The sequence below is a fragment of the Gadus morhua genome, chromosome 4 (assembly GCF_902167405.1).
Source record: "Gadus morhua chromosome 4, gadMor3.0, whole genome shotgun sequence".
Taxonomy (NCBI): Eukaryota; Metazoa; Chordata; class Actinopteri; order Gadiformes; family Gadidae; genus Gadus; species Gadus morhua.
Window position 1 is genome coordinate 8,707,696 of NC_044051.1, and position 11,863 is coordinate 8,719,558.

The 11,863-nt window shown below is 44.6% G+C and overlaps 1 protein-coding gene across 3 annotated transcripts in view; it reads right to left on the reverse strand.

Annotated features, from left to right (window-relative positions):
- Positions 1–422: 422 nt before the first annotated feature.
- mef2ca (myocyte enhancer factor 2ca) overlaps positions 423–11,863 on the reverse strand; it is a 20,519-nt gene continuing 9,078 nt past the window's right edge. The window contains exons 5-11 of one of the 3 annotated variants that reach the window (XM_030353997.1): positions 7,356–7,499; positions 6,695–6,887; positions 6,051–6,095; positions 5,556–5,719; positions 5,065–5,194; positions 3,982–4,105; positions 423–3,232 (exon numbers count right to left, since the gene is read on the reverse strand). In XM_030353997.1, the coding sequence (XP_030209857.1) occupies positions 2,842–3,232; positions 3,982–4,105; positions 5,065–5,194; positions 5,556–5,719; positions 6,051–6,095; positions 6,695–6,887; positions 7,356–7,499 (1,191 nt within the window). In that variant the 3' untranslated portion in view covers positions 423–2,841. The remainder of the gene's footprint in view (positions 3,233–3,981; positions 4,106–5,064; positions 5,195–5,555; positions 5,720–6,050; positions 6,096–6,694; positions 6,888–7,355; positions 7,500–11,863) is intronic. The other 2 variants (XM_030353999.1, XM_030353998.1) reach the window with 2 other exon arrangements.

Below are 11,863 nucleotides of genomic sequence, written 5' to 3' on the forward strand. Positions count from 1 at the left end.
GTATATTTTTTTTAATGTAGGCATACTGTGTGTCATTTTTTTTTGTATTTTACATGTAGGCGTTACTTATTGAGCCATAATGGTTCACAAATGACAAAGTTACTAGCTGGTAGCTGGTGCCATGTGCTCTCATGTCTATTTGGGGCTTCTTCTATAATGCTTCATAAATGGAAGCAGGGGTGTAACTAGAAAACTTGGGGCCTCCTGGGCCCTGTGACATAACATCACTCACTCACTCACCTAACCTACAATAAGACAGGTTAGTTATACATAGCTGTTACATAACACAGGTTGTTTTTTGCATTTAAAACTAAATACATTGAGAACAATTGACTAAATGGTATACGAGTCAATTGCCAAACATAAATTGCCAGACTGAAAAACAGACCAAGTAACCAGGAAGCAATCACAAGCCGCATATGTTACATGTAAGTCTGTGTATTTAATTATTCTGCTAAATACAGTAATCATATTTCCCAATAAGCAGATTTGCTGTACAATATTTTTACGATACCTTTCCTATGATAAACAGTGTCTTTTACTGCCGACAAAGGCCAGCTTTTGCCGCTTAAAACCTCTCAATATTTAAAAATATTTATTTACTTGTAATAATGTAATGAATTGAATTGAACCATGAGATGAGGTGATTTTTTTTTACAATGTAGTGCTCAGGAATAAGGGCGAAATACAATCTGGCCATGCCAGCTTGTATAAAGATAATACTACACATTCACACAAAAAGTCACAACAGTTTATGATGGCTTCACATGTACATTCAAGGTACAAGATGGCCAATTTAACAAATACAGGCAAATTAATAATAATAATAATAATACAGAATTCAAAAACACGTATAATGAAACATGCTAGGTGAACATAATCGCACCCAAAGTTTAAATTAGTGTAAATCCTTTCCTTCGCTACGGTATTCTGACTCAAATATCCCCAAGAGGAAGACTAACCATCGTCTTGCCTTGACAAGGCAAATCAGGTTTGTGCTATGAGTTACCGTGACAACATATTTGGGCTCCGCCCTTAAAAAAATAAAAAATTAAATGTCATCATGTCAAACCAAACACTGATGATTTTAATACAACATTTAAAATAAGTACTTCAGTACTTAATGGGGCTCATGGACACTTAAGCTTAGGCTGAGGGGTTGCACTCCAGATATACAGCTTTTAAACCAGAATATTCAAATTAAAACCCAAAGCCAGCTCTGCGTTAGTGTCTCTCTGTGACTGTATTTGTTAAAATGTCTCTTGTTCTTAATTGTTCCCGTTCCCTTAACTCAATACTACTGTCTGCCGGCAGCAGTTTCAGTTTTTACTTTAGTAACTTTGACCAGCTGGTGTTCAACCTTACTGAACCGATTGCATTTACAACAGGATGATTTAATATATGGGTGTGGAACAGGCCATCAAATTTGTAAATTGATTGCAATTCCAATGTCATTTTGTATCTGTTGTGCAGAAAATAGCAATGGGCTCCTTAATTTAGTTCTGCCTTACATTTCCCTGAATGTTAGTAACAACACAATGTGCTGGTTTTTGTATTTACTGGGCCATATTTCTATATCCTATCATCTTATTGACTTAAACTATGATTCAGTATTATAAACAGATATTTTCAAAGTCATTTTTTATCAAAGATAGGAACAAGTTGTTGTATTTTTTGCAGTAAATATAACCCTAAAAGTTGTAATAGTTACACTGGCTATGGCTTAGCAGAACGTTTCAAGCACCTTGCAGAGAATGGCTCCAATAAAGCAGTTTTATACTGAGTTGAGGTAAAACATATTGCTTTTCTATACGTGAATCCTCCCAAAACTCCTGAGCTCGCTAAAACAGCCCAGACAGTTCTTCTAAATAAGCTTTTTTTTTTCACGTCAAGTGAAATCTTTCATTGGTTCAAGCCCTACTTTTAATGCAACCAGTTGCAAATGAGTGTATATTACTATTACTATACAGAAAACATATACTCTCCACACTATACATCTAAGCACTTAAACCTTCTCTAGTACTATTTCCTTCGTCTCTCTCTCTCTCTCTTTCTCTCCGCTCTCATAAAAGGCACGTCTCTTTCCTGCTCTCTCTCTCTCTCTCCCTCTCCCTCTCCCTCTCCCTCTCCCTCTCTCTCTCTCACTCTCTCTCTCTCTCTCTCTCTCTCTCTCTCTCTCTCTCTCTCTCTCTCTCTCTCTCTCTCTCTCTCTCTCTCTCTCTCTCTCTCTCTCTCTCTCTATCTCTCTCTCTCTCTCCCTCCTTTCCTCTTTTCTCACACATCTCTATTCATCATTTCCAGTCTCAACTCAAAAAGGTTGCACACCGTCTACGATATTCATGTTTGCAAAATATGTTGAACCGGCAACAAGACATGTTCAGAACGGCCAACCATGGCGCTGCGATTCGATCAGCATTGCAGGAAAGCATTCGGGCGAGAGGGGGGGTTAGCGACGTTCCCCACACACATATTTCACCTTCGTTTTAGTGTAAACACATGTGGGTGAACCGTGTGTACTCTGAACCTCCTCCATGACACATCCAACCTGTGGTTGAAACTAGAACTTCCTCTGGTGTCCTCAACCTGTACATTCAGTCTTATCCCTGTGTAGCGCATGTCGAAAAGCACACAACGCTTGCCTCCTCTATCCTTCCCCCCCCTGCTTCAATCCCTCTCCTGTACATTCTACCCATCACACTGAATAACACTTCCACTCGGTACAATAAGAATATGAATTGAACACTATATAGTAACTCTAGGGTCCCCTGGACCCTCCCCCCCGCCACCCCTCCATCCTCTGGGCGGTGTCAGCCGTGGCCCCCTACGGAGTGCGGGGCTCCATCATGTGGCCCACCCCTCGGACAGGCGGATCCTCTTCAGCGTGGGACTGTGGTGGCCCTCCTGGCTGGACAGCGGCTGCAGCAGGTAGGAGTTACAGTTGCCGTTGTCGTTGTTGCCGCGGAGGTGTTCGTCGCGGTCGTCGGCGCCTTCGTACGAGCTGCCGCAGCTGGACGCGCTGTCGTCCGGCGAGTGGCCGGAGTCCCCCGGCGCCCGTCCGGCGCCGGCGGCGGAGTAGCCGGCGTTGTTGGGGAGGAGGCCGTTGCCGCCCAGCCGGGGGTTGGCCATCCCCCCGCCGACGCCGCGGTCACGAGGAGGGGACGCCGGCTCGGACTTGATGTGGAGGTTCTGATGAGCCGAGGTCAGGTTCAGGTTGGAGTTCTGGCACAGCGTTCTAGAACACAGAAGAGTGATGTTGAGACCAGCGTTCTAGAACACAGAGGAGTCATGTGTAACATTCTAGAACACAGAAGAGTATTGTTTAATTTGGACTAGAACACAGAGGAGTGATGTTGAAACAGCGTTCTAGAGCATTCTGATTAGAGCGTTCTGATTAAACAGCAGCGGCGCTGCTGTTTAATCAGAACACATAGGGATAATGTTTAATCTGGTCTAGAACACAGAAGAGTGTTGTTTAATCATGGTTCTAGAACAGAGGAGTGATGTTGAAACAGCGTTCTAGAGCATTCTGATTAAAGCGTTGTGATTAAACAGCCCCGTTCTAGAACACATAGGAATAATGTTTAATCTGGTCTAGAACACAGAGGGGTGTTGTTTAAGCAGCGTTCTAGAACACAGGAGTGATGTTCAAACTGTGTTCGAGAACACAGGAGGGTTGGAAAACAAGGTTCTTGAACACAAAATATGGATAGCTAAAAAGAGAACAGCAGGCAATTAATACAATAGTTATTGTATAATTATATTTCGTATTAATTTGCTAACTGTACTTTTGTTAGATAAAACCTGAAATAAAGGATAACCACTCTCGCAAGGTTCTGCAAACGGAACGAGGGGACTTTGTGCACAGAAAAGAACGAACCCTCAGCCCCCAAAAGACACGCAAGGATCTAGAACAAGACGAGTGAGGGGGAAGAACAGCGCTGAGGGCTAGCATACGCAAACAAACCACAAGGCAGCGCTCACCCCATGTGCCCCATGGTGGAGTGCTGCAGGGACTGGAGCTGCTGCTGCTGCCAGTTTGTAACCGAGCCCAGACCCGAGCCCCCGAACCCAGACAGAGACGACAGGTCCCCGCCCAGGGAGTACTCTGGAGGAGACACAGGTCACAATAACATGAGACGGGGGAGACACAGGTCATAATAACATGAGACGGGGGAGACACAGGTCACAATAACATGAGACGGGGGAGACACAGGTCATAATAACATGAAAGGGGGGAGACACAGGTCACAATAACATGAGACGGGGGAGACACAGTTCACAATAACATGAGACGGGGGAGACACAGTTCACAATAACATGAGACGGGGGAGACACAGGTCACAATAACATGACAAGGAGGAGACACAGGTCACAATAACATGACTGGTTTACTCTCAAGGAGACACAGTTCATTATAACATGACTGGTTAGCTTTGTGGGAGACACGGGTCACAATAACATGACTGGTTTACTCTCAAGGAGACAAAGTTCATTATAACATGACTGGTTAGTTCTAGGAGAGACAAAGGTCATAATAACATTACTGGTTAGCTTTGTAGGAGACACAGGTCACAATAACATGACTGGTTTACTCTCAAGGAGACACAGTTCATAATAACATGACTGGTTAGCTCTGTGGGAGACACGGGTCACAATAACATGACTGGTTTACTCTCAAGGAGACAGGGATCATTATAACATGACTGGGTAACTCTTGAGGAGACACAGTTCCTAATAACATGACTGGTCACTAGTTAGTCTGCTCTTTTTAGGGGTCATCTTGCTCAAGGGTGCCCAGATGGTCTGCAGGTATTGGGCATCGAACCCAGAAACATTTGGCTGGGAGTCAGCACCCTAACCACTATATTCTGACCCTCTCTTTCATGTAATAATATATGTAAGCTTTTTGATCGAACATCCAAAGCCTCTTCCAATACCGTGAGCGCAACAACAACAACATGCAATAACGCACTCTATCCAAGTGGGTTCCCCAGTTCCACCTGTTGTACCTCTGTGCTTTCATCGAGATGCGTATGCAATTTAATCAAAGGGTTTGGTTCACACCTGTGCCATAGGAGCTGGACAGTGGGGAGGGATAACCCCCCATGGCCTGGCCAGTGAGGCCCGGGGTTGCTATGGAGACGGCGGGTGTTGTCAGTGTCTGGCCAGTCTGGGAGTGGTTTATCCTCTGGTTCTGGAAGGGAAACAACATGATAAGACTCTTATCGTGGACGCCGTTTGGCGGAGAGTTGTAATTGACAAGATGAAGGAGAAAAATAATAATAAGAGGAGAATATTAACAAGTGACTAATCTTGCAAAACAACACAGCCACATTGGTTATTTAACACTTATCTTTATACATCATTTAGCTGTCTTAACCACAAGGGGGAATGAACTTCTAATTTAGGATTCAGTCTCTCTTTCTCTCTCTGTCTCTGTCTCTCTCTCTCTCTCTCTCTCTCTCTCTCTCCATCTATATATCTTACCCTTCCCTTCATCCATTTGTCAATCTATCTATCTGTCTGTCTGTCAAGAGGCTGAAGGGTCGTCTCACCATGGAGGCCATGTTGTTCTTGTTGGCGGGGGGCAGCAGGGGTCGGAGGTCAGGCTTGCGGTTCACAGTCATGGGGGAAGGGCTCTTTGACTGCATGTTTTTGGTCAGTCCTCCAGGGGACATCAGACCAGGGGAGCCACAGTGGTTGGCATAGCCCACATTACCTGACAGGGGAAGACATTCATTGCCTTAATGACATTAATTCAGTCAGCACATCTTGAGTACATGTTGTGTCTCTACATTGCCTAGGGCAGCCCAGCCGTACAGATATTGGTTCTGTCTATAGGGATACAGCATTTAACCTTACCTTAGAGCAATGGTAAATGTTTGTGCAGCGATACTGTAGGCAAATGCTGCGTCTCTCTCTGGGGATAGTGTTGATAGCCGTTCTGGCTATGTAATGGTACAGTTTATGTGTGGAGATATGTTGTGTCTACAGTATTAGAGCACATGGGGTGAATGTGGGACTAAAGGTACACGTGGTGAATCCCTTACCAATGCTTGAGACGACAGAGTTTGACAGCTCCTGGCCCATCATTCCTGCAGAGATCACATGAACATGCAAGTCAATAACTATGTTAACATAATAAACAAGTGAATAAGCGTGAAGTAAAAAACATACAAATACAAAAATGAAACTTTAATATAAACTATTAAAATGTCATATTCTTTAAAACAAGGCCCCGCTTAAAGTATATCCTACAGCGTTGTGTACTCTCTGCCAGCATCAGGAGGAAATGCTCAACAATGAGTTGCCACTTGTCCAAGTGAGGCCGAAGCAAACTGCTCCTTAAATGGCCATCATCGTCACCGAGATGCCCGGTTCGTGAGGTGAGTGGGCAGTCCACTCCATTTATAGCTGCCGTTTAGCCCTCACACCGGGCCTGACCTTATGTCATGACTCTGTGTTCTGATCGGGACAAAGGCTAACACAAAGACAAAGACTAAGGAATAATTGTCGATTTTAATTGTCTTCAATATGAGGGCATAAAGGAATTAATGAATGAATGAAGCAATTGATGAAGTAATTAATCAAGTAATTGATGAAGGAAGCGTTGCAGAAGGGAATGAAGGAAGTTAAGTAAATAAGTATTCAAAAGTGAGTATGTCAGTAAGATAAACACAAATCCAGTTTGTACCAGTATTTCCAGTGCTGGGGGGTCTATGTGGGGACAGGCTGTTCCTCTGTAGAGACGGGTGTGTGTGAGACAGGGGCAGAAGGTTATGGTTTGTCAGGGTGCCCCCTACAGTCTGGTGGGTGTACAGCAGTCCACCGGGGTTGTTGCCTGAGATGGAGATACCCATGTCGTAGTTAGATTGGGGCATGGCCTGCTGGACAGAAACACAGAAGAGGATTCAAACAATGTTCCAGTACTGTATTGTACAGTAGGATTTACCTTTGAAGAGTGTTGCAATAGTGGCCGCTAGTGGCCACAATGTGAAACTAATCTACAGATCTAAACCTAGTTTTTTTATTATAAGATCAACTTGAATTAACTGTGTGTTATATATTTTTTACTTTCTATAAAACTTAATTCACTTTTAATGAATCGATTAGTGTACCAAACGTGTTAAATAAAGTTAGCATTTAATTTCCAAATGCGCCAGGGCAACATGCTGTCACCAAATTTCCTAGCATCGTTCCCAGCAGATGTGCTTATAAATAGCCTCCATGCATCCGCAGACGCGAGCCTTTAAGTTGAGTACATGGTTTGACCGAATAAGATTAACCCCGGTCTAGTAGCACCGGGTGCTACGGCTATGAGCTATCAGTAGTGAAACATGAGTCGTGTCGCTCACACAGAGTCTCTGCCGGCTGATCATGAGGTCGATGTCATCGTTTATCTTGCGGTACTTGTCGTCAGACTCTGGGCTCTGGCCCGCAGAGTCATCAGCTTCGATATCAGGGCTGTCGCAGCCGCCCAGACCCTTCTTACGCAGCGTCTGGGAGGGGTCGGAGAAGGAGGTACAGAAGGACAGGAAAGAAGGAAAGAGGAGATGAGAAATGATAAAGGAATGGGAGGAATGGTAGGAATGGAAGATAGAGAGCGACAAAGAAGGAAAACGCAAGTAAGAGAGAGAAAGAAAGAGAAGGAAAGAACCAAATAAATACATTATTTGGGTTTGTAGTTTAAAATGTAAGAAGACAGTCAGTACATGGAACATTACAGGGAACTTTGTTGCGTTGGAAGCGCAACTGGAATACAGAAATGTACACTTCACACACAAGGGGGCGCCATCGGAAAGGTTTCCACAAAACCAGTGAAACAAGTTAAGGGCCGCCGATTCTACAGTAAAATAGGGGACCTCATGGGGGTATGCATATGCCGTTTTAAACAATCCAAAAGTACAATATCAGCCCTAAGTTGTTTCTTTAAGATCAAGACTTACATGTGTACACACATTTGTGAGTCTGATTTCGAATTAATTTAGCATTCAATAACTATTTGGTGTGCAAATAGGAGCTCCCATCTCTTCACCCGACGCAGTTTGGAGGCATTTGCCAACCATAGCATATCCTGTCTTTAAAGTACCGCACTATTTGGCCATGTCTCCAAAGTACACTTGTGTAAGCTGCTGCTGACCTGCCTCAGCAATGTACAGCCTGTTGGCACACACACACACACACACACACACACACACACACATGCTCACACACGCTCACACACGCGCGCGCGAGTGCTAGCCTAGCGTAACTTGCCCAGCCATCTTAGTCACGTCCACCTGTTGTGCACATTGGCAGCAAAGGAGTGTGGCTCAGCCCAGCCAACGCCAATACAAGCCCCAGTACTGGGGGGACTACCGTAGAAGGACATCTCTCCCCCGCCACACCCCACACACTGCCCACACGCCCCCCACCCCCTACCCCTGGTGCATGATGGGAGATAGGATCACTCTCACCCATCGATTCCTTCATGGAACATCAGCGAAAGTCTTCAGCCGTAGCTGTTAACACTGAAACACACGTCCCTACAATACAATCTATTATGAGTCTAGGACCCCCACACAAACTCACAAGCAAACTTATTAAGGACCCTCACATGCATTCTGTGGTTAACCTTGATACTTCCAGGAATGCAGTTTAGTGTTACTTTGGCGTGTGTGTGTGTGTGTATCTCTATCTGCGGGGATGTGTGGGTGTTTGTGGGTGTGTGTCCTCTCTGCCCTGAAGTGTGTCTCTCAGCGTGGATGTGTGTGTCTCAGCATGGATTTGTGTGTGTCTCTCTGCATGAATATGTGTGTGTGTGTGTGTGTGCGTGTGTGTTTGTGTGTGTGTTTCTCTCTCTGCTTAGATTTGTGTGTGTCTTTCTCTATGTGTGGTTGTGGGTCTGTGTGTGTGCGTGAGCGTATGTAGCTCTGCGTGGATGTGTGTGTGTGTGTGTGTGTGTGTGTGTGTGTGCAAATGTAGCTCTGCGTGGATTTGTGTGGGTATTTGTGTGTGTGTGTGTGTGTGTGTGTGTGTGTGTGTGTGTGTGTGTGTGTGTGTGTGTGTGTGTGTGTGTGTGTCGGGGTAACGGGGGTTGACAGGTGGTCCAGACAGCTGACTGGCGGGCAGCTGAAGATGCGTTGTGCTGGGAGACGCCGGACAGCAGAACTATAAACCAGCTCATGACTGCATCCTTCACCCCTTCACCTAGACCCCGCCACGCCCGCACAGCATGTGCCCAGACGCTGCCCTTCTCATTCTTTAATTCACACACACACACACACACACACACACACACACACACACACACACACACACACACACACACACACACACACACACACACACACACACACACACACACACACACACACACACACGTATCTGCGGTTTATCATGCCTATTTGTGTGAAGTGTAAAAAGTCGACCAGATGTAACTTTATTTGGACGAGGAACACATTCTTAGTGTTCAGTGACTGTGGTAGACCTGCTTTAAACACTCTGCTGTTTGTTCCACAGAATGCTGTTATGTTAACCGACTTATAGGGAATACGTTTAAACAACATGCATCACTAGTGACGGCCTCATACACTCCTCTAACAAATTACAGCTTTAAAAGTAACCCGGAAAAGGACCGAGTGTGTGTGTAGTGTACCTTTAAATAAAAAACATGAGTTCAACCTTTTTAACATCAATCTGTTCCTCTTTGAAAAACACAAGACTAAGAACCCTTCCACATCAACTTCTGACACGTTAAAGACGCAGACATGAAATCTGCGACGTAGGTTTGGAGTTTTAGCTCGAGATGCGGGGGAGTAGTCATTGGTTCGGTTCCGGAGGAAGCAGTGAGGTAATGTGGACACCAGAGACCGACGTGACTCAGTGGTACGACACTGTTCTTCATTCGCTGTCACTCCTTCGGTTCGCTCCAGCAGCGGTTCACGGCTTGCATAGCCTGAGCTAACGTATTTTACGCAAGCAAAAAAAACAAAAAACTGCACTCCCACAAACACACAGAGCCTCCTCCAGGTCTATTCTTAGCCGCGCTGCGCTATTTATAGCCCGACACTACCGGCTTCCAGACGTTCAACAGGGAGGGACCTCAGCCAACACAAAGAGAACTCTGGTTCCTGCGGGAGAGTGTGCATGTGTGTGTGTGTGTGTGTGTGTGTAGGAGGATGTGTGCGTTTGAGTTGTACACCATGACAAAACAGCTGTTTCTAATCTAATACACACCCTTGAAAGGGACACTGCGTAAGAGTTGGGCTGTTCTGCTAACAAATCGGTCTGAGTACATCGATCGGCCCAAAGTTTTGTTCAAAAGGGTTTGTCGTGCCATGTTGCTACGGCGGCAACGTTTTCAGATGTTTGGGTTGAAATGTTAAAGGAAGTTGATAGCGATAAATACAGTTTAGAAGCCTTCCCCTGATATTCAGTTTATAATCACCAGTAGACATACATAGTATAGTCTATATTGAAGTATGATGTGTTCTTTAGTCACTATTTTTTCCCTTCTTCCCTGTTTTTCTGTCTGATCTATACAGGTCCTCATTATCATAGAAATATATACATAGAAGCCACATTGACTGCATGTGCTTGACAAAAAAAAGTAAAAGTTATTTAAATGTAAAACTTATGATTGAATATGAATTTAAGACGAATCATTGAAATTGGTTTGAATGTTAAAGCTATATTGCATTTTACCAGGAAAAACTCAACTTCCCCATTTACTTGTATTTGTTTAAAGACCATTTATGGCCTGTCTAATATGGTATCTGATTTGACATGCCCACGTATGATGTCACTAGAGGGTCGATTGTGAAATGTCTTGTAATGTCTCATCAGCATCTTGCCTGGTAGAAAAAATAGTGGACCTTAAATGCTGGATTTACTTTGCTCCCCCTTCAACACCCACACTACACCAGGATTGTCTCACTGCAGGCCTACACCTACACACATGATTGTAACAGCCGGAAACAATTCATCCCACCCCATCTTATGTTTTCTCCATGTGTTTAATTAAAGCTGTTTGTTGTAGCGGACCGCCCTTCTCTGTTGTGGCCCTAGAACAAGCCGGTCGTTACACTGCGCAGCCAAGCCGAAGCAAACATGTTTACAAGTACGGGGTTAGAAGTTCTCCAAACTACAAATAGCCACAAAGAACCAAGTTTTCATAAAGCTAGCCCACAAGGCAGGCTGTACAGAGCGCAGACACTGGCCAACACCCCCCACCCCTCCGTCGGTGAAAAAAAGAGATGATTTTAAACAAAGGCGCCTCTCTTCCAGTACATTCCTTTGTAGCAGATATTTCTGGTTGAGATTTTTCACAGCTCCGCACCGTAGCAGTAAGTGTGTGTAGCCAAACATGAACCCAGCGCTAACCCACGCCTCCGTACATCGTCCCATACAGCAGTGACTCAGCATCACAACACCGTTACACAACTATCCACCTTCCACATAATAGATAGGAGGGCCCAGCCACAGCCTGTCTGTTGGTGTGCTGCCTTTTATTTTGAAGATCCACGGTGAATATAATACATCCTATTGTATTATTAGCAAGCTTACGTAGGATTTATGGGGGAGGGTTCATCTTCCTCATAACAGGAACCACTAATGTAGGTTACCTACTAGATAAGGTTAATGTTTTGCCAAACCAGAGAGATTAAACGTGTTTAAGAGAGGGTGATGAATCTCGTATCCTGCTCATCTTCCAATCATAACATGGAAAGGATCAATTCTTTGTGATTACCAATGATATTGATCAAACAACGTGTGAAAGCTATTCACTAGGTCTAGGTGAACTTCCCCAGGCCTAGAATATAGAACCTTAACTAGATCTCTGCTCCTCAACCCCCTGTGAGTTAATGCACGGAAATCAATG